At 39.7% G+C, this 21,008-nt stretch overlaps 1 protein-coding gene across 1 annotated transcript in view; it reads left to right on the top strand.

Moving 5' to 3' along the window:
- Nucleotides 1-21,008, top strand: part of TRABD2A (TraB domain containing 2A) — an 88,276-nt gene that overhangs the window by 43,598 nt on the left and 23,670 nt on the right. Inside the window, exons 3-4 of the mRNA XM_087715132.1 lie at nucleotides 12,518-12,664; nucleotides 20,389-20,563. Coding sequence (XP_087571258.1) covers nucleotides 12,518-12,664; nucleotides 20,389-20,563 — 322 coding nt within the window. The remainder of the gene's footprint in view (nucleotides 1-12,517; nucleotides 12,665-20,388; nucleotides 20,564-21,008) is intronic.

The following is a 21,008-nucleotide window of genomic DNA, read 5'->3' as shown; positions in this document are numbered from 1 at the left end:
AATACTTTGGTCTTACCCTGTGCCGTGCGTTGGCATTCAAAACCTTTTGTTTTCTGTTTGTAAGTAGCAATTCTACCTTAGGGGATGCTGCATCAAAATGTAATTTCAGGTGGGTTTTCTAATATTGAAAATGGTGGAATTGCTTGGTGAGAGGAGAAAAAACATTGAAATTGGTGTGTAGCTATTTGTTTGTTTTGTTTTGAACTAGCAAGTAAATAGTATATCTACGATGGCCTACCCCTGAGCATTGTGCAGTGATTGGGGTAACATACCCTTGAATATTTCTTTCCCTTGGGTTTATGTTTGCTCTTGAAATTCTATTCAGAAAGTTGCAGTGTCCCAGGGTCATGTTTTGCGACCTTCTGACAAGCAAAGTCAGTGGGGAAGCCAGATTCACTTAACAACCCGGTTATTAACATTATAACTGCTGTGATTCAATTAACAACTGAGGTGAGAAAGGTCATAAAATGGGGCAAAACCCACTTAACAAATGTCTCACAATAACAGAAATTTTGAGCTCAACTGTGGTCATAAGTTAAGGACTATCTGTATATTACCACATTTTTGAGTTTTGTGTGAGAAGGATACACTTTGTTTTATGCCAGTTCACTCTAGTGAAACGTTAGTGTAGTCTCTGACAGCTAGGTAGACTTAACAATGGCTATTTTATATGCCAAGATTTGCATATTTACAGATGTAAAGCTTGGTATAAAAGCAGGTTGTTATAGATTTCAGTATGGTAAAATGTAATTAATCAAATCAAATCATACAAACTAGAAGGTCCTGCCCTAGAAACCAGGAGACTGTTTTAGGCCTCTCTTATGCATGAAAGTTAGCTGTGTAACTTTGGGCCAATCACTCTCTTCTATAACACAACCCACCTCACAAGGTTGTTGTGGGGGAAATAGGAGGAAGCAGTATTAGGTAAACTTGCTGCCTTGAATTGCCAAAATACTTTTTTTTAAAGGTAGAAATCTCATCATTATCATCATTGTTGTTTCCTAGTAAGACACTACCATGACTCTCAGTGAGGCACTACATTGACAAAGTTGTGGTACTTGTGAACTCTGAGGAAGATGAGCGCTATTAGAGATTCAGCCATACTGAACAGATCTCACCAGGAGCCAACTGAAGAGTGTCTCTCCCATAAAGAATATGATGAGACATAACTTACAGAAACCCATATCAGTTTAGTCCTTGCTCAAGTCATCATGCACTAGGTGTTGGAATTCCTGGGCATTTAATTTGGCTGAGTAGCCAGGCCTAGGAGCTGCAGTACTACTGGAAGAAAAGATGTTTACCCATTTCAAATACACGAAAATTGAAAACAGAAATAATGATCTGTTATTACAAATCAAGTCCAACAAGAAGAGGGTATCTGAAAAGAATGGATCGATTCTGGAAAGAACAACAGATCAGAAATAACAATATAGAGGCTAACAGAGCAACATCAAATTATAATACGAAATGAAGTATTCACAGAAGCAGAATTGGAAGAACTGCAAAGGTTTATTTGCAGAGCAAATAAATTGAAGCCTTACCAGAAGTACTTCAGACTATAGAGGCAAACCAGTAGGCAGTAGAGGAAGCCAGCACAGATATTGAATTGTTTTCATTCCAAATCAGGTATCCTCTCCTCTGCCTTCTGGTCAGGAAAAATAAAGCCTTCTAACTAAAGAAAAATAATAACAGAAACAAAGAATAACTGAGTTCTAAATTAGTATAAAAATAACTGAATCTGTTGCCTGCATTGAAGTTTGTTCCAAAGAAACACTACATTGAAGCTTTTGTTCCAAAGAAACACTAGCACCAGTATTTAAAATATGCCAATACGTAACATCAAATATAAGCAAACCCAAACATCATGGAAGAAATACCATTGAGCCAATTAATACCTGGGCATTTCCAGTCATTAGATATATAGCTGGAACAGTGAAGTGGACACGAGTTGAACTAGAAGCCCCTGAAAGGATAATTAGAAAAATAGTAAAAATGAATCATGCCATCAGCAATGCTGACAAATTCTATTTTCCAAGGAAAATAAGTGGCTATGAATGATGCAAGTACACCAGATAGTTGAAGAAGAATATAGGGAATTGGATGAATATCTGAAAGATAGTGAAGACTGAAGATACTTTACCAGGAAGGCTTACCTTCTTATGAAGAATAAAACGACATGGCAAAATAAAGTATTACATGGCCACTACATTAAAAAAAGCAGGTAAAACTAATAACCTTAATGGTAATGACTAACAGTGGGAAAATTGAAGCAAGAAATAGGGCTAATTCTGGCGGTACAAGACCAAGCCTTAAGAACAAATCCATACGAAGACTACTGAATAAAGTAGACAGTAACAGACAGCAAGTAGTGCCTCTCCAAAAAAGCAGGAGAAACAGTGGATCACCTAGTTAGTTGCTGCAAGAAGATCACACGGATGGACTACAGATAATGGCACGACAAATGGTGCATTGGAAAATCTTCAAGAAATACCATTTACCTGTAAGAAAGAATGATCGGACCAGAAAACAAACACATTAATAGAAAATGAAGAAGCTAAAGTGCTCTGGGACTTTAGAATTCAAACAGGCAAAAATCTGTCACACAACAGACTTAACAATTGTCAATAGCAAAGACAAAAAAGTCTGGGTAGTGGACGTGGTAATACCTGGAAACAGCAAAATAGAAGAAAAAGAACAGAAGGAAATTATAAACTGCTAAGACCCTCAGGTAGAAGAAGAATGACTGTGGAAAAAGAAAACAAAGATAATACCAATATTAATAGGCCCCTTGGGTAAAATACTAAAACATCTGGAACACTACTTGAACACCATCGGCATTGACAAAATCTCCATCAGTCAATTGCAAAAGATAGCTTTACCTATAACAGCTTACATCCTGCAACGATCTTTTTAACACCATCAAACAACATCTGCCTATACCAGGTCCTTAGGGAAGGACTTTCATGGGCAGATAAAAATGCCAAATCCATTTTAAATATCTGGCTGACTGTGCAACTAATCACAGTAATAAATTCCCTTATTAGTGAATATCATTTTTTTAAAAAAAGAATCCTGGATGAAACACTCTTGGGTTTAGAGGAGAGTTTAGCTTCTTTATATTCACGTATGTATTTATGAATATGGAATCGATTAGTTAAAATACCTCTTTTTTGAATTTTATGCTGTAGTGTAGATATAGAAGAACTTCTATGGTCAATGGTCCTTGTTCTGTTTAGTGACGTCACATTTACATTTTCTTTCAGTCCCAAAAGTGCTTTCTCAGGAGGCAAGTGGACTTGCTTGTTTTTTCTTTGAAGACTTTTCGCTTCTCATCCAAGAAGCTTTTTCAGCTCTGACAGGATAGTGGGGAATATTCCTTACAGACAGCTGGACATTTGCATAATTTTAATCGGCCGTTGAAACACTTGAAGATTTATCTGTGTCCTCAGGGTCACCTGAGTAGTGCTCCTGATTCCTGTAGTCTGCAATATTTTCCTCTGGAAATCCATTCCTACTCCCACACCATTCAAAGGGTGTTCATCCCAAAAGTCTTTTGACCTGAAGTGCTTCAAGGACCTTCTAAAAGGATGCAAATGAAAAGCTGTCTGCAAGGAATATAAATCCTTCCATTCCTCATTATCCTGTCAGAGCTGAAGGAGCTCCGTGACTGAGAAGCAAAACGTCTTCAGAGAAAAAACAAAGTCCAGTTGCCTCCTGAAAAAACACCTTTGGGACAACCATGAACTTGATGACTGAGAATCTCTACAGATTCTCCTTCAGCCTTTCCTCTCCAAAATCTAGATATATTAGTAACAGTGAGGTAATTGTCATCATGATGGAAGGGAATCACAGTTATGGTCTTTCAAATAATGATATTATATATAATTAGGATGGTGGTGGAACTGCTGCTGCTTCTGCTGAGGAGAAGAAGAGAAGAGAATCTTTCTTCCTATGAAATTTTCCCGGTGAAATATTGCGAAGTTGCTGCATTGAGAGTAAAAGAGGCTCATATGGCCCTGTCGGGTGCATACAAAACACCTTGAATTCAAAACATTTTGAAAACCGCTTTCCACTTGAAATGGCCCCTTTTTGACGTTGAAACAGTTGTTTCTCATCTGAAATGGGCTGTTTTGATCATTTATAAATCCCCCCCCACACAGACACACCTCTAAACAGATCTGCCTGAAGCTCTGAATACTCCCTGAATGGTGGAAACCACCCATTTTGAATGTGAAACAGCTGCTTTGCATTCAAAGAGGGGTATTTTGAATTCAAAATGGGGGGGGGCGACTTTGTACACCACTATTATGTTCTAATCAGCAGAGCAAAGAGCAGTTTTGGAAGAGGGCATTTTAATTGGATAAAACAGTGAGTGGTGTGTGTGGAAGAGAATTATCCCTTTTCTTTTTACTGTTCAAGTGGGAGGAAGCCATACAGGAGATCTAAAAGAGAAATCTCTGTTCTGCCTTGTCCTTAGAGCTAAACTTGATATGATCTAAGTGTTACGCTTCCCAAACTAATTTAGTTTTTCAACTGTATGTTGAACCAGAAGTAACATAATGCAAAAGTTACCAGCGCATAATCTCTGCTGCGAGCACTGGTCTACTTATAAAACTTTAAAACAATGTCCCTCAAAATGGTCATTATTGGTGCCTGGGGTCAAAGGGACTATCCAAGGGGTTACTGTTGTTACTCTTAGTAGTGATAGTTATTGTGTAGTGGGCTTCATTAGGCAAGAACTAGACCAGCATAGAACCAGACCAGCATAGAACCAGACCAGCACAGCTTTTATTGACTCAAAAATGGAACTGAGGAACTGCAGGCAAATGCCTGTGATTTATACTCTAGGCCCTCAGGGCCTTAACCAATCATAGAACTAGAAAAAGCCTCCCCAAATATAAATGTTCTACATTTCCCTCCAAAACAGTTGGGGTCATCTAAAGGTTAGTTTCACTTTAACACAGTTAACAGTTAGGGTCATCCAAAGGTTAGTTTTACTTTAGCACAGTTAACACAACTATATATAAGGTGACCAGATGTCCCGATTTTGGCGGGACAGCCATGATTTTGCACAATTTGTCCCGTGTCCCGGGGCATTCTTAAAAAGTCCGATTTTTGTGACCGGACCTGGAAGTAAGCCTGCCCTGCCCTCAGCCCTGTATACCCATCCCAGCCAGCTGGTATTTTGTCCCTTCTGTTTCCCCATTGTTCAGAAAAGCAACTTCGGGAAGGTCCTTTGCTAGCAGGCAGGTTCTAGGACGCCTGCCGCCACCAACGGACCTTCCCAGAGTTGCTTTTCTGAGCAACGGGGAGACAGAAGGGACGCAATCTCCTTTCATTCTCCCTCTGCCTCATTCACTCGTTCGGGCAGCAGAAAATGAAAAAAAATCGCATAGCTGAGGACAAAGGAGCCTGCAGCCTCCTTCATTCAAACGTTCAGGCAGCGGGGATGGGGGGGCTTTCTCGCATGCCTTCTTTCTCTGAAGCCGCGCCGGATTCAGCAAACTGGACAGCGCGTGCCGTTGGGATTGTGCAACAGCCGAAGAACAGGAGGCGAGAATTCGGGTGCTGCACAAGGCCACGGGCACGCCCTACCCTCTTCTCTCTGATAGCCGCCTGGTTAAAAAGGAGGAGGCGACTCCGCTGGTCCGGAGCCCATCCGGGAAGATGAGGAATGCAAGGGGGATCCCTCCCCCCGCAGATGGGCTCCGGACCAGCGGAACCTCCTCCTCGTCTATCTTGATGGGCTCCTCCTCCTTTTCAACCAGGCGGCTATCAGAGAGAGGAGGGCAACGCAAAGGAGGAGCAGAACGGCCTTAATCATGTCGAGCTGCCCAGTCAAAAAAACCCTTTCCTTCTGTTAAAAAAAAAAAGGGAGGGGGAAATTCCAGAGACCGACTGAAAGAGGGAATCCTCAGCCAGGGCACCCTTTGCTCTGCAACAGCAACCTTTTCAAGCAGGATCAGACTAGTTTGAAAGCCTCGCCCTCTACTTTGGCGGGGAAATTCCTTGCCGCCCAGGCTCCGTCCCGCAGAAAAAATCCCCTTCGCCGAAGCTCGAGAGGCAAGCGCTGGCTCCGCCTGCCAGAATCTCTGGAGAGAACTTTGCAACTAGCTGAGGAGCGGTGAGCAGTGGACTTGAGCGTTTGCACGCATTCAGCCAAGGTCCTGCTGAGCCCCGCTACTTTGGACGACCTGATGGATTTTATGATGGATGTGCACCCCCGGGAGGTGCTGAAGAAAGACAGGCAGCTCAGCCTGATCCAGGACAAACAGGCGTGACAGCAGCTTACAGACAGAGACAGAGAGACATACACACAGTGAGAAACACACACACACACACACACACGGAGGGAGGAGGGACAGAGAGAGAGAGACACAGAGAGACAGACACACAGAGAACGACAGAGACGGAGGGAGGGAGATAGAGGCAAAGAGCCACACAGAGAGTGAGAGAGACAGACAGACAGACAGACAGACAGACAGACAGAAAGAGAGAGAGAGGCTGAAGGAGTGTTTATGCACAGAAGGGGGATTTAAGAAACTTCGGAGTGAATCCAGAAAGAGGGAAGAGATGGAGGACTGGCTTTTCGCTCCGATTTCTGAGCCCCCAGCTGTTAGTGATGGAGGAGGAGGAGGACGAAGGAAGGGGTTGCATTTTGTCAGACTGACAGCTCATTCTGTGGCGTTTTTAAAAAGTCCCGTTTTTTAAGCACAAAAGGAAAAATCTGCAAAAAGTCACGGGGAGCCGCTGGGATTGTTCCTCACAAAGTATCATGGTCACAGGGAATGCAAATGAAGGTGCTTATCTCCCCGCCCGGCTCCGTGTCCTTCTATTCAAATCAGAGTCACACTGAGTCCCATTCAGGGGGCGGAGGGATGCTGTGCTTTTTTGTTTTGTTTTACCTATGTTCTCACAACCATGCAAAAGTGGGTTTTGTGCTAGGATCTTTCTTTCTTTCCCTGTCTGCGGTTCCGATTGCAGTTGCTTCGGATTAAAGCACCGTTTCTCATTCCTTGCAAAACTGGGGAAATGGCAGGGCTGCCTCCCTCCCCCCTTTCCTTGCAGCACCCTCGGTTGCAAAATGTTTCCCTGATTTGGTTTATAAGTTCGCAGCAATGTGATCCAACAAATAGGAAAGTTTTAATAAGATCTACTGACTTTATTTGATCACTGCTGCCCCCCACCCCCGTCCCCTTAGCCCTTGGGTTTTGTCCCCTCCCAAGGAGAGAGTGGGAAGGAGAGGAAGGAAGGAGGGAGGGGGGAAGGAAAAGAAGAAGGGGGGGAGAAGATGGAAGGAAGGAAAAAGAATAGAAGGAGGAAGGAGAAGGGGGAAGATGGAAGAAGAAAGGAAGAAAAAGAAGGGAGGGAGAAAAGAGGGAAGGAGGTAGGAAGAGAAGGGGAGAGAGGGAAAGAGCAGAAAGACAAAGAGAATGAAGTTGATAGGCAAGAGGAAGGAGGAAGGAAGAAAGAAAGAAAAAGGGAGAGAGAGGAAAGAAGAAAAGATGGAATTAGAAAGGAAAGAAGGGAGGGAGGAGAGGGGAAGACAGAGAAGGTGAAGATAGATAGGCAGAAGGAAGGAAGAAGGAAGAAATAGGAAGGAGGGAAGGTGAAAGGATGGAAGGAGGAAGGAACAGAAGCGAAGGGGAAGAGAGATGGAAAGAGCAGAAAGACAGAGAAGGTAGATAGGCAAAAGAAAGGAAGCTGAAAGAATGGAAGGAGGAAGGAAGAGAAAAAGAGGAAGGGAGTGAGTGAGGAAAGAGAGGATGGAAGGAGAAAGGAAGGAAGAGAGGGTAAGAGCAGAAGATGGATAAGGTGAAGGTAGATAAGCAAGAGGAATGAAGGAAGGAAGAAGTGAGGTGTCTCGAGGGGGAAAATGTTTAGTGACCAAAGTTACAATGGCATTGAAAAAAGTGACTGATGACCATTTTTCACACTTAGCGACCGTTGCGACCATTTTTCACACTTAGCGACCGTTGCAGCAGCATCATGGTCACGTGATCAAAATTTTGTTTGGCAACAGAGTCGTATTTATGATGATTTCAGTGTCCTGGGGTCATTAATCGCCTTTTGTGAGCTTTTGACAAAATATAAAATTTTTAATCAAGCCCTCCCCCCCCCCCCGGGTCAATGGTGTCCCTCTTTACCAATCTGAAAATCTGGTTACCTTAACTATATACATTCCATACATAACACCAGTCCTATTAAAGCATTAAATAATTTTCATAGAGTAAGCATCTGGAGGTCAATGAATAATCTGAAACTTTATGAAGGGGCCAATGAGCTGAGGAGTTTGGGGAGGCCTGATCTAAAGGATGCATCAATTTCACCTTAAATCAGAGCCAACCTTTATAAAGCATGTCTTAAATTACTGTTGAACATCGTTAAGGAACTGCAAGGAATATGAATCCTTCCATCACCCTTTGGTCAGAGCTTAAGAAGCTTCTTGGATGAGAAGCAAAACATCTTCAAGGAAGAAAGTAAAATCCAGTTGCCTTTTGAAAAAGCACTTTTGGGGCAACCATGACCTGGATGACTGAGAATCTACAAAGACAGATCGTTAAGAAACATCTCCGGCTTAGAACATTAACATTCCAGTGATTAAGCCCTGAACCCTCATCGTCTAATTTAGATCTCTGGACAACCTTAGCTAAAACAACGGACTGCAATAGACGGGCAATGCCGAGTTACTTTTTGCAATGTTTATGTAAACCACGGTTGAGATAATTCCCATGAAATGCTTTGGATAATCGGAACATTACAGAAGTGCTAGCTACGAGGATATCTGGAAAGGAAATACTGAAAAGGGAACTAGGGACAAGTACTTGCCACATGCCATTTATTTTGGGTGCCCACTTTGAGATAAGCTTGCATTTTCCTCACGCTTTCCTCCCCCGCACCTTTGCCACTGAACAAAAGCACTTCCATGTGAAGAGAGCACCTTCCAATTCACAAGCTCTGGAATTTCCCCCCTCTTGTTATGAAAGGCTCGGACTTGCGGGTCACTTGACTATGTACTGAAGATAAACCTTTCACAAAGGACGCCCTGTTTGAAGCTGCACCTGGTATTGCAATCTCTGAATGCGATAACACTTGCTAGAAAAATTGTTATTGGAGAGCTGTGAGGTTGGACTTAAGAGGATCCCATTTATAACAGCTATTAGCTTGTGAGGGAGGCCATAAAGTTCCCACTCTTTACAGAACGTAAAAGAATATTGGTTTCTTAATTGCAGCTTTATTCATACACTAGGTGAATCATATTTAATTAAGTTTATGCCCTCATAAGACCCTAGGAAAATTATATTTTGGTTATTTTTTGGGTCATGGTTTGAACTGCAGGGAACTCCACTATTACTGCAAAATGGTTGATTTTGTTTTGTTTGTATAAAAAGAGATTTAGGCAGCTAGAAACATGTTACATGACTGTTCAGAAGAATGGGAGGGGGAGGGGGATACTTAAAAAAAAATCCATGATGTTTGGTGTAGGAATTCTAACTTGTTTTCCCCAAGCAGACCAGAGCTGAATGCCATGTTTTACACTGGCCTTTTATTTCCTTTCTTTTTTTTTAAGAAAAAAATTCAGGGATCTCAGGTCATAAGTTATTACATACTTCACATTACATACATATAGTCCTCGACTTATAATGGCAATTGGGATCAGAATTTCCATGGCTAAGCAAGGCAATTGTTAACTGAGCCGCACCTGATTGTATCGTTATTGTTTTTGCCACAATTGAGGGGTTTTTTTTGGCGGGGTGAAGTTTTTTACATCATTAATCTTACAGTGTGTCATCTAGGTACAGTTTTTGTGTCATCATATTTAACAGTTACATCATTTTTAATCTATTTTTATCTTGCCTTTACATTTACATTTCAATTACCTTTTAGTTCAACTCCTCCCCTATAATTCTACATCCCCCCCACTATTCAGTTTTTTATTTCTTTTTGCCTATATTCATTTTCTATCCAATGATAAAAACATTCCCATATCTTATAATACTATGATTCTTCCTTCTCTTTAATTGCCAATGTTAATCTATTCATTCCTGCACAGTCTAATATTTTTTTAATTACCTCTCCCTCTGAGGGAGTTTTTGCCACAATTGTTAAGTGAATCTCTGCAGTTAAGCAAAACCAATTTCCTCCTTCGACTTTTCTTGTTGGAAGTTGGCTGGGTTATAAGTGGTGATCATGTGATCCCAGGAGGCTGCAACCATTTTAAATTCTGTGGATGCCAATTGGGTGGTGCCCAAATTTTGATCATGTGACCTGTAGGGTGGCTGCAAAGGTTGTACGAGCATCAGTCATCAGTCACTTTTTCAATGCCATTGTAACTTCAAACGACCATGAAATAAATAGTTGTAAGTTGAGGACTACCTGTACATACACACACATTCATACAGCAAAGTCTTAAAGAATACTCTGATTGAAATGCTCTTCAAGGCTGCCTGATGTGACAATACATGAAAATGGCTCTTTTTGATGCATTTTGCTGATTTTGCATTATGCGCACAGAACTCAGTCTTTCTAGTACTTCTTCAAAGGACAGGATCATTGATTGGAAGCACTGAGATGGTTCCTCACTTCTTTTTTTAAATCAAGGGATTTTGGTGAAATTTATGAACTTCTTCCTGCTGAATGTCCATTGTAAGCCAGAAACACTTGAATGTTGCTGAATGGAGCATTTCCTGCTGAATGTCCATTGTAAGCCAGAAATGCTGTTGCCTCCAAACATGATTCTTGTGTTGAGTAACAATACTGCAGTCTTGTAAGTCTATATGTACAAGGAAGCTTACTGGCATTTGGTTGTAAGCTTTCTTTGGTATTTGAAGATCAGTATTTCTCCTGTGGCAAGTTACCCAATATCCATTAAATAGGCCATTATGGTAGAACGTGGTTCTATTTCAGCTTGTTGTGAAGCCAAATTACTCGGGTAAAGGTAAAGGTTCCCCTCACACATATGTGCTAGTCATTCCCAACTCTAGGAAGTGGTTATCATCTCCGTTTCAAAGCCGAAGAGCCAGTGCTGTTCGAAGACGACTCCATGCTCATGTAGCTGACATGACTAAACGCCGAAGGCACACGGAACGCTGTTACCTTCCCACCAAAGGTGGTTCCTATTTTTCTATTTGCATTTTTACATGCTTTCGAACTGCTATGTTGGCAGAAGCTGGGGCAAGTAACGGGAGTTCACTCCATTACATGGCACTAGGGATTTGTACCGCCACACTGCTGACCTTTCTGATTAACAAGCTTAGCATCTTAGCCACTAAGCTACCGCATCCCTCATGCCAAATTACTATTCTTCCGAATTTAACCAGTGAACTTAATTAAATTGGTGCTGAAACAACAACCAAAATTCACCTAATGTGTTTTTTTTAATATTTTCTTAAGGGCAAAGAAGACATTTGAAACTAGTAGGAGGGTAATGTTGCTGAACCTTCTTACCTTGAACTTTTGGTTGTTGTTCAACCAAAAGTTTTAAAAAATTACAGGCAGAGAATAAATAGTCCAAAGGGAAGGATTAAGCACCGTTTCTCCTCCAACCAATTATTTATACAGTAGACTGGTTACATTTTTCTTAAAGGAAGAAGTTGAGTAAAAACGTGAAATTTCCAGTGCATTGAATAATTTTAATAGCATTGCAGAGCAAAATAGACTTGAACAGGAAAAGATGTGAAGAGGAAATAGAAGTGCATGGAATAACTGCTAGCATCTATTTGAACCAAGCACCCATTTATTGATTGAATACGCAGGTAGTCTTTGACTTACAACCGTAAGTGACCATTCAGTGTTGCAACGGCACTGAAAAAAGTGACTTATGAAATGCTCTTTTGACCATTTTTTACACTTACGACCGTTGCAATGGTCTCATGTTCAATATTCAGATGCTTGGCAATTGACTCATTTTTATGATGGTTGCAGTGTCCCGGGGTCATGTGCAACCTTCTGACAAGCAAAGTCAATAGGGAAACCAGATTTATTTAACAACCGTGTTACTAACTTAACAACTACAGTGATTCATTTAACATTTGTGAAAAGAAAGGTGGTAAAATAGGATAAAATTCCCTTAACAAATGTTTCACTCAGCAAGAGAAATTTTGGCCTCAATTGTAGTCATAAATTGAGGATTACCCATTTCCCCAAATCTAACAATTTCACTATTGCTGTGGGAAGTTTCTCATGTGAGCCATAGAAAGGATGTGATGGTTAAAGGAGATTTCCATTGGTGTTGCACAACTTTCAGAAATGTTGACTTTTCCTGAATATGAGTCATGCACAAGCCTATCAGTTTATTTATTTTGGGGCATTGATGATGACAATGTTCTTATAATCGATTATATAAACTATTTTCTTCTTTGTAGATGGTTGAGCGTTTAAAGATGCGTTTAGGGTAGAATGCACACATATGCACACATATAAATGAATGCCAAATTCCAGTTTCATCTATATTATTTAAGAATGAGTTTTAAGGACTGATTAGGAATTTTCACTTTTCCTCCTTTCCATTCCCCAGGTGATCTTTGCTTTGAATCAGACTCTCTTGCAACAGGAGAAGCTCCGAGCAGGCAGTCTACAGATTCCTCACAGTACAGAGGACCTTATCAAGCATTACAACTGTGGAGACCTCAACAATGTCATCTTCAATCATGATACTTCCCAAGTGAGTTGCATTTCCCCATTACCTTGTGCTGCTCACGGTACTGCTAGTTAGCTTCTCCTGTGAGGTGTCCATGTTTCCAAGGGATTGGACATTTTAAAGACAAGTTTATTTTCACTATTCAAAGTCAGCATCCATGCTTCTTTGTTAACACTACAATTGGCAATTGTGCTTCCAGAATCATATTTGTTGGTGGCATCTGATGGGCTGTTTCTGATTTGCTAGATAACAAGAGAGTTTATAATATGTTTATTGAATTAAATCTTTTATTGTTAATAGAGAGGGAACACATAGCTCAACTTAATTTTTTAGAAATACCACTTTTGTTTTAAAATGACCCTGTAATCCCTTGCATTGGGATGAAGTCGGGGCAACTGAATGGAACTGGTATTTACTGGCCAAATGCCCTTCCTGATGCTTAGGTTGAATTCACAGGAGATATTTTCTCTTTGGACCCAGAGAGAAATATTTGCCACTACCTAGAATTAAACTCACAGCCTCCTGATTGTGAGGGAAGAGCTCCACTTCTAAGCCACCACACCGCTCTTTAAAAATACATAGTAAACTAGGGGGAAATGGATTTGTCTCACTACAGTACTTTGCCAAATTAGAGCCAGTTTGTTTTGCCATGTCTATACAATGATTTCCTGAGCTATGTAGCTTTTACATGAGCATAGTGAGATGTCCTTATTTCCCATTTTTCTAAGCACATTAACTTGACATGGATGACATAATCAAAGGCCTTCTATAAACAATGAAGCACATGTTAACTTACTTTTGGTGTTTATAACTATTATATGTAGCTAGTACAGGTAGTTCTCACTGAATGGCTGCCCTGTTTAGCGATTGTTCGAAGTTACGATGGTTCTGCAAAAGTCACCTTACAACTAGTCTTTGTGCATATGACTGTTACAGCATCCTTGCCATCATACCAAGATTTGGGCATTTTGCAATTGCACATTTTACAGCCCGATTTCAATAAGCATAGTCAGTGGAGAAGCCAGCAGTGAAGTTATAAGTTGTGGTCATGTGACGTCTTGTTCAGAGATGGAGTTGTATTTGCAAAAATGTCCTCTATCGCTATTCCATACTTTTCATTATCCCATATAAGAATGAGGACAGGAGGTCAATATGCGACTTTAAAAGAGGGAACAATATGCCACAGATATAGGATGGAAATGCCATAGAAAAAATGTACTGCTGTCCCTGGATTTTGGGAGACTACTCTTCACATAGCCATCCACTATCTTACCCCCACCCCACCCTAAAAACCCCCACTATATACTGAATACCAAGGGAGCCATGTTAATGAACAATTGTATTTAGTTTTCTCTGGAACTCAAGAGAATTCACCAAGTTGCCAAAACTGTTAGTAGCAGCTTGGAACAGTTAATCACAAACACCAGCCTCTCAGAGCTTTGATTAATAAGGTTTATTAAGAAGAAGTTTATAGTAGCAAGAATTCCGGCACGTAGTCTGTTTTCAAATGAGAGACCTCTATATACACTATATTGCCAAAAGTATTCGCTCACCCATCCACATAATCAGAAGCAGTTGTGAGCAAATACTTTTGGCAATATTGTAGCAAAATAAGATGAGAAGTCTCTGGTTGTTTTGATGTGCTTTTCAGGAGGTAGAGGTAATTTGCATCTGCTACTGATATTATAAATACTGTATTTTTTGGAGTATAAGACACACTGGAGTATAAGATGCAGCAAGGTTTTGAAGAGGAAAATTTAAAAAAAGTTTTTGCACTCTGCAAATCTCCCCAAAATAGCCCGTTCCCCCCCCAAAAAAACAGGCCTGTTTTTTTTTTAAGGGCATGAATAGCCCTTAGGAGGCTTGTAGAGTGCTCCAGGAGGGGGGGGGCAAAAACAAACAAAAAATGCCTGTTTTTCGCAAAAACTGGCCCGTTTTTTGTCAAAAAAAGGCATGGATAGCCTTTAGGAAGCTTATAGAGTGCTACTGGAGCCTGGGGGGGCTCATTTCTGCCCTCCCCAGCCCCCAAGAGCTCTCTGAAAGCCTTCTAAAAGCTATGCACGGCCATTTTGGTGAAGGGGTGGAGTTTCAGGAGGCAAAAAATGCTGTATTCAGTGTATAAGATGCACCCAGATTTTCAGCCTCTTTTTTGATGTAAAAAGGTGCATCTCATACTCTGAAAAATACGGTATTATATTTATAGTCTTAGAACCTATTTTCATACAATGTTGCTGTGATTGTAATGGCCCATCTCTTAAATATGGAGTCTCATAACTATGTGTGATCTGGAGACAGGGGAATACGACGTGAACATCCTGCCTCTGAAGCAATTTGTTTTTCAGGAAATATGGAAAAGAGCTATGTCTTATAATTGCAACATCTGGTATAGGAAAAGGTTTTTCTCCTCCAATCCAGGAAACCGGCTATCCAAGAAGCAGTCAGCTAATCACTGACAAGTCATGTGCTTGAAATGTTTGGACTTCATGACCGTAAGATTTGAGAGTCTTATACACATGGCTCCCTGGGTAATCCCATTTACTGCATGCCTTAAAGGTGTGCAATGCTGGTGGCTCTCTCCAGTAACCAAGAAGGGGAAATCATGTAGCTTTTCCATCACTGGCATATTTCAACATTCTCCTCTTAACACATGGTTATGCATGTGCATATATTACGTTCTTTAAAAAAACCAACCACCAGATTGCTAGTTTCACCTAAAACTCACCTGACCTATTTCTCATCAAAGCTCGCAAAGCATTGAGTTAGATAAGAGTTCTGGCTGAATGGGAGAGCTGGACTCAGGAGAGTAAAGTCTAAACTTCAGAATATGTGGCTGTGATGTCTTTCTCTTTGGCAATGGATTTTCATGACATATCTCGATAGCTTCAGGGTGAGATGGTTCTACTCAAAAGACACAAAGGATATAAGTTATGCCAATTGCCAGGTGATTTGCAATTTTCTTTTCTCTGATCTTAAGAGTTACATGTATTATCCACTTAAAGAGAGTGGAGCCAATCCTGACAGATCAAAACTTCTAGATCAGTTTCATGTCTAGCTACAAGGATCCTCCTATGCTCCTCAAACCCAAAATATCAAGGGATATTTAATCATCCATCTCATAGTGATTCCAGCTACAATATATGCCTGGAGTGTCTATGGAGATTCTCAATCATCCAGATTATGATTGTCTCAAAGCTACTTTTCCAAAAGGCAACTGGGTTGTCTTGGATTTTTTTTCCCTTGAAGAAGTTTTATTTCTCACTCAAGAAGCTTCTTTAGTTCTGCTGAATGGTGGGGAACGGAAGGATTTATATTTAGATGATTGCTAAGGAATATAAATCCTTCTGTTCCCCACCATTCAGCCGGTACTGAAGAAGTTTCTTGGATGAGAATCGAAACGTCTTCAAGGAAAAAACCAAGGAAGTCCAGTTGCCTTTGGAAAAGCACCTTTGGGGCAGATATGCATGAGGCTTCATTAGTGGGGCTTCACTGCTGTTTAGACCAGGGGTCTTCAACCTTGGCAACTTTAAGACTTGTGGACTTCAACTCCCAGAATTCCTCAGCCAGTTTGGAGTCTCCTGGTTTTGACCATAATCCTGGACAGTACTACCACAATGCAAATATATGAACAGACAGGAGGAGCTTTCTACAGATAGAACAGGACTAAACTTTGCCTCCTCTCCTGTCCATTTTGTTCCTCCAATTGAACAGTAGTGAAGGAGAATCCTATTTTCTTGCAGCAAAATCCTTTGTTGAAGAAACATTGGAATGAAAAAGTGCTTAATGGCAGCTGTTCCTTGATGCATCCCTTTTTGGTTTATGAGTCTCAAGGTTATTGTTTTTTATACAATAATCGTATTTAAAAAGAGATAAAAACTAATACAAATTACAAAAAATGAACAATAAAAAGACACATCTTGCAGAGAAAAGAATAACACAGAGAGAAAAATATAAAAAGTAAGAATATAACAAAGGAAAAGAAGTCTCTTGATGTTTTTTTTGCAAAAAGTCACAGTCTATTGCACAAGGAGAGCAACAAGTTTTATCACTTTAGCCAGTAAGATTCCCCTTGGGGATATTTCAGGGTAGGCACTTGATCGTCTGTTTTTTCTTTTGCCAAGCAGTAAAAGCATTACAAATTGAATATTTTGACTGCTGCTGAGTTTTGCTTTGGCAGGCCAGTTTTCCAGTGGGCAATCTATTACTACTAATCTTGGGTTTTTATTATGGCTCCTAGCTATGTGGATCTGTGTGGTAGAATGTTCTCTTCTACTGTAAGAAAGGGGATTAGTGTAAAGAATCTTTTTTTTTACAATGCTAAGCAATCTTCCCTCTCTGCTTCCTTCTCTTAAGTGTTCTCTTTGGTGGAAGTACTCTTTCTTTCTTTCTTTCTTTTCTTTTCGTTCTTTCTTCTTTATTTATTTATTTCTTTCTTTCTTTTCTTTCTTCCTTCTTTATTTATTTATTTCTTTTTCTATCTATCTATCTATCTATCTATCTATTTCTGTTTTTATTATTGAGGTCATACTTATTCTTAGTGGTGTACAAAATATTATGATCTCAAAGTGATCTATTTTGATCTCACCAGAAGGGCTCCAGGACTGTTCCAACAAGTCCCAAGGTTTTCCAGCTTGAAATAAGGATGCTTTTTGAGACTGGATTGTTGGGACTTCTGTAAGGTTGGAACCATCTGTTTTAAACCTGAAGCAGCAGTTTTGAGTTAAAAAAAAGTTTCAAGTGCAAAACAATTTAAATGAATCACTTATATTATCCTGTCATTTGCAATGGGATGAAGAAATTTGACCTTGCTGCTTGAGCAAATCAGAGGAGTAACCCACTGTAGGAACCTTCACAATGAGTGTAGTGTTCTATTTACAGGTGAAAACTATTTATTAGAAGATCAATATCCAGTGTAATTTATCTAGGGCTGTCTTTGGAAAGCTAAACTGATATGAAAAATTTCTCCAGGAGGTTAATGTGAGCAACATTATCTGTTCCGAACTTTGTACTTGTGCCCTTCCAAACTGGTTCTGAATACTTTTGTAAGCATTTGAATAAGCATTGCACAAATATCACAGCCCCATTCTTATCCTGGTTATATTCTTTTGTATGAATCTTCTGTCTCTTTCTTTGATATTGTAAAAAGGTGATTCTCCCAAGCTTCTGAGAATATGCTTTGTAACTGTAACTTATTCAAAATCTATTATACCCTTAAAATCAAATTTAAGTTAAATGGTTTTTAAAAATCAAAAGTACAAGTTAAGAAATTAGTGATGCTGCTAGATGCTGTTTCACAATTTAATTTATTTTTATCCACCTGTACTATTGTTATAAATAACTCAAGGCAATGAACATATTAATACTCCTTCCTCCTCCTATTTAAGACCCTGTTTTTCCCCACAACAACCACATTGTGAGGTGAATTGGGCCCGAGACACAGTGATGGCCCTGAGTCACCCAGATGGTTTTCATACCTAAGGTGAGACTAGAACTCACAGTCTCCACATTTCTAGCCTGGTGCCTTAACTACTATACCTCTTTATATCTTTATATTTTGATGCTTGTCAAAATCAAGTCTTATATGGGATATTTCAAACTAGTGACATTAAAGGCACAGCCAAGGCTTTGAACTGCTTCACTAAGGCCTAAAGGAAGAGTTTCAAGAAAATGTAGTTTGTCAGCTAAGGAAATAGTTTTCCATGTCAGGCTAGACTTGAGTGAATAATTTAGTACTATGTGCTTTTACCTCTATAGGCCTCCTATTTACTTCTTTCTGTAAAAATAGAAAGGAAAGATGCAAATGCTAGCTAACCATATATAGCTCCTAGAGAACCCATGCAATATTGGGTCTTTGTTTCTCCTTACCTAATCAGAGAAACAGAATGCCATGGATGGGCAAAAAAAAAAGTCAATGGGAAGGACTATTGACTTCCTGTTGGCTTCCCCCATTGAGTTTCCTTGTGGGAAACTGGCAATATGTGTTGGAAATCTTCCCCTCCCCTCCCTTCCCAGCAGGCAGATACATTGTGGCTGCTGCATGGGGGAGGGAGGGAGGGATTGCACATATGGCTGAAATCTGCCAGGGAACATTGAAATGAGAATTATGTGCCCTCAGTGCCACAGCAACAGTGCTAAAGCAGCAGGAGCCTGGCATCACTGAAGCAGCCTCCATTTTCCCAAATTTTGTTTTGTCAGTAGTAATGAGTCCCAGCATTCTATAAGTTAGCACATTTGAGATACCTTGGTTGAAAACCTTTGTCCTACGATACAAAGTTTTGCCCAGTTAACTGTTACAGAAACAGGTATATAGATATCTACCTCATTGTGGTTTGATGCACCCACACACTTTTTTTAATGACCTTGCTGTCCCTATTCGAGTCAGGGAGACTGGATGGAACTGAGCGTTTATTGGCTTTCTCCCTCCCTCTCTCCCTCCCTCACTGGTAATTTACTTTTGTTCTCATGATTTATTGTTCTCCACGCCATGTATAAGGATACAGTATGCAAGATCCCAGAATGTTTTCTAACTGGAGTGGTATATAAGCACTTCTTAAGAAATAAATGTATGTATGTATGTATGTATGTATGTATGTATGTATGTATGTATGTATATGTGTGTGTGTGTGTGTGTGTGTGTGTGTGTGTGTGTGTGTGTATATATATATATCTTTCAAGAGTCTTTCTTCAAATAAGCAGCATAGTTCAAAAGAAATGGCAAAAACAGTGCTTAGACACTTGACTTATTTGAAAAATTCATAAGGGACAATTTGTAGCATCTTGTGGTGCTTATTTACAAGTTGCTACTGAAATACAATTCAGAAACTGAACAACTTAAGACTGTATGATCCAACAGATGCATAATTTAAGCAGTACAATTAATATGCAACAATGGGGCTATTAGTGAAAGATAAGTATTACATTTTTGCTAATATTACATTTGGAGAAAACAGATATAAGATATTTTATTGTTATAGTATATTACTCTAGTGCAGATTGTCAACATATATAATTCATATTCCAAAATCTGTTGGAAATATTATACAGGTAGTCCTCACTTTACAACAGCTCATTTAGTGACAGTTCAAAGTTACAACAGCACTGAGAAAATTGACCATTTTTTACACTCATGACTGCTGCAACATCCCCATTGTCACATGATTGATTTAATTGATTTATTACATTTATATGCCGCCCTTATGAATGTATTTACTTTTAAAGTTCAAGGCCTTTACCAGATGAATCTTAATATCTGTTTTTCCTGTCTGTCTTTCCCCATACTCAAGTCATTTAGAAAAATGGTACCTTGTGCTTCTATTGTATTTCTAATGACAAAAGGATTAGAATACAGATTATAAAATAGACCCATCCATGAAATAGCACCAATGTCGTATTAAGCATATGGCTTTGCTGTATTTTCTTTTATTTACAAAAAGCAAAATTGGACATCAAAAGAGAAAGCCCAATCCTGGAGAAATGCAGTAGTTCTAATGAGTAAAAGAGAGGCGCGAGAGGAGCTAAGTACAGTCAATATTTTTCTGCCTATTACAAGACTGGTAGAAATATCAAGAATGAGCTAACTCTGGTGCTATATAAATAGATTTCCATTTTCCAACTCTTCTTTGCATTTCCTGTGCATAAAACCTTAAGTTTCCCAACTCTCTGGAACAAATCTGTGGGACATGCTTGGGACATGCTGGGAACGGACGGAGATTTGATCGCTTATGTTGTATAATCTTCTTTCTTTCGCATAGGTGCCAAATTTCATCAATGCATCACTGCAACCTCATGAGCGCATCATGGCTCAGGAGATTGACAACTACTTCCGCCACGAGCTTATCTACAAGCGGAATGAGCGGATGGGCAAACGAGTGAAAGGTTTACTGGAAGAGTATCCAGATAAAAGCTTCTTCTTTGCATTTGGAGCTGGTAAGTATACATTTTAGAAGTTTTTTAAAAGGTAACATAGATAAATTGATTCTTGATGTTAGTAATGTGGAAACATCCAATTCACAAGAGAACACACTGAATCATTGCACCTTCAATGCCCAAAATGGCAATTCTTCATAGCCATTAAAAGATGCATTGTACTCTCATTAAATGTCTTCAGTATCTCATTATAAAATCCGCTATCAATGGATTTTTCTTTTCTTTTTTCTTTTTTATGTGATTTTATTGTTTTTTAATATTTATTTTTCATGTTTTTATTGTTTAAAGGGTTGCTTTATGAGATGGGTAGCCATATCAATCCAATAAATACATAAACAGAGAGAGAGAGAGAGAGAGAGAGAGAGAGAGAGAGAGAGAGAGAGAGAGAGAGAGAGAGAGAGAGAGAGAGATTGTATTTCAGTGCTTATTTTGTGAGATAATCAAA

The sequence above is a fragment of the Thamnophis sirtalis genome, unplaced genomic scaffold (assembly GCF_051295495.1).
Source record: "Thamnophis sirtalis isolate CommonGarterSnake01/CBP01778 unplaced genomic scaffold, rThaSir2_p1.2 scaffold_5, whole genome shotgun sequence".
Lineage (NCBI taxonomy): Eukaryota > Metazoa > Chordata > Lepidosauria > Squamata > Natricidae > Thamnophis > Thamnophis sirtalis.
The sequence above is the reverse complement of the archived record's forward strand: the minus strand, read 5'-3'. Positions and strand labels throughout refer to the sequence as shown.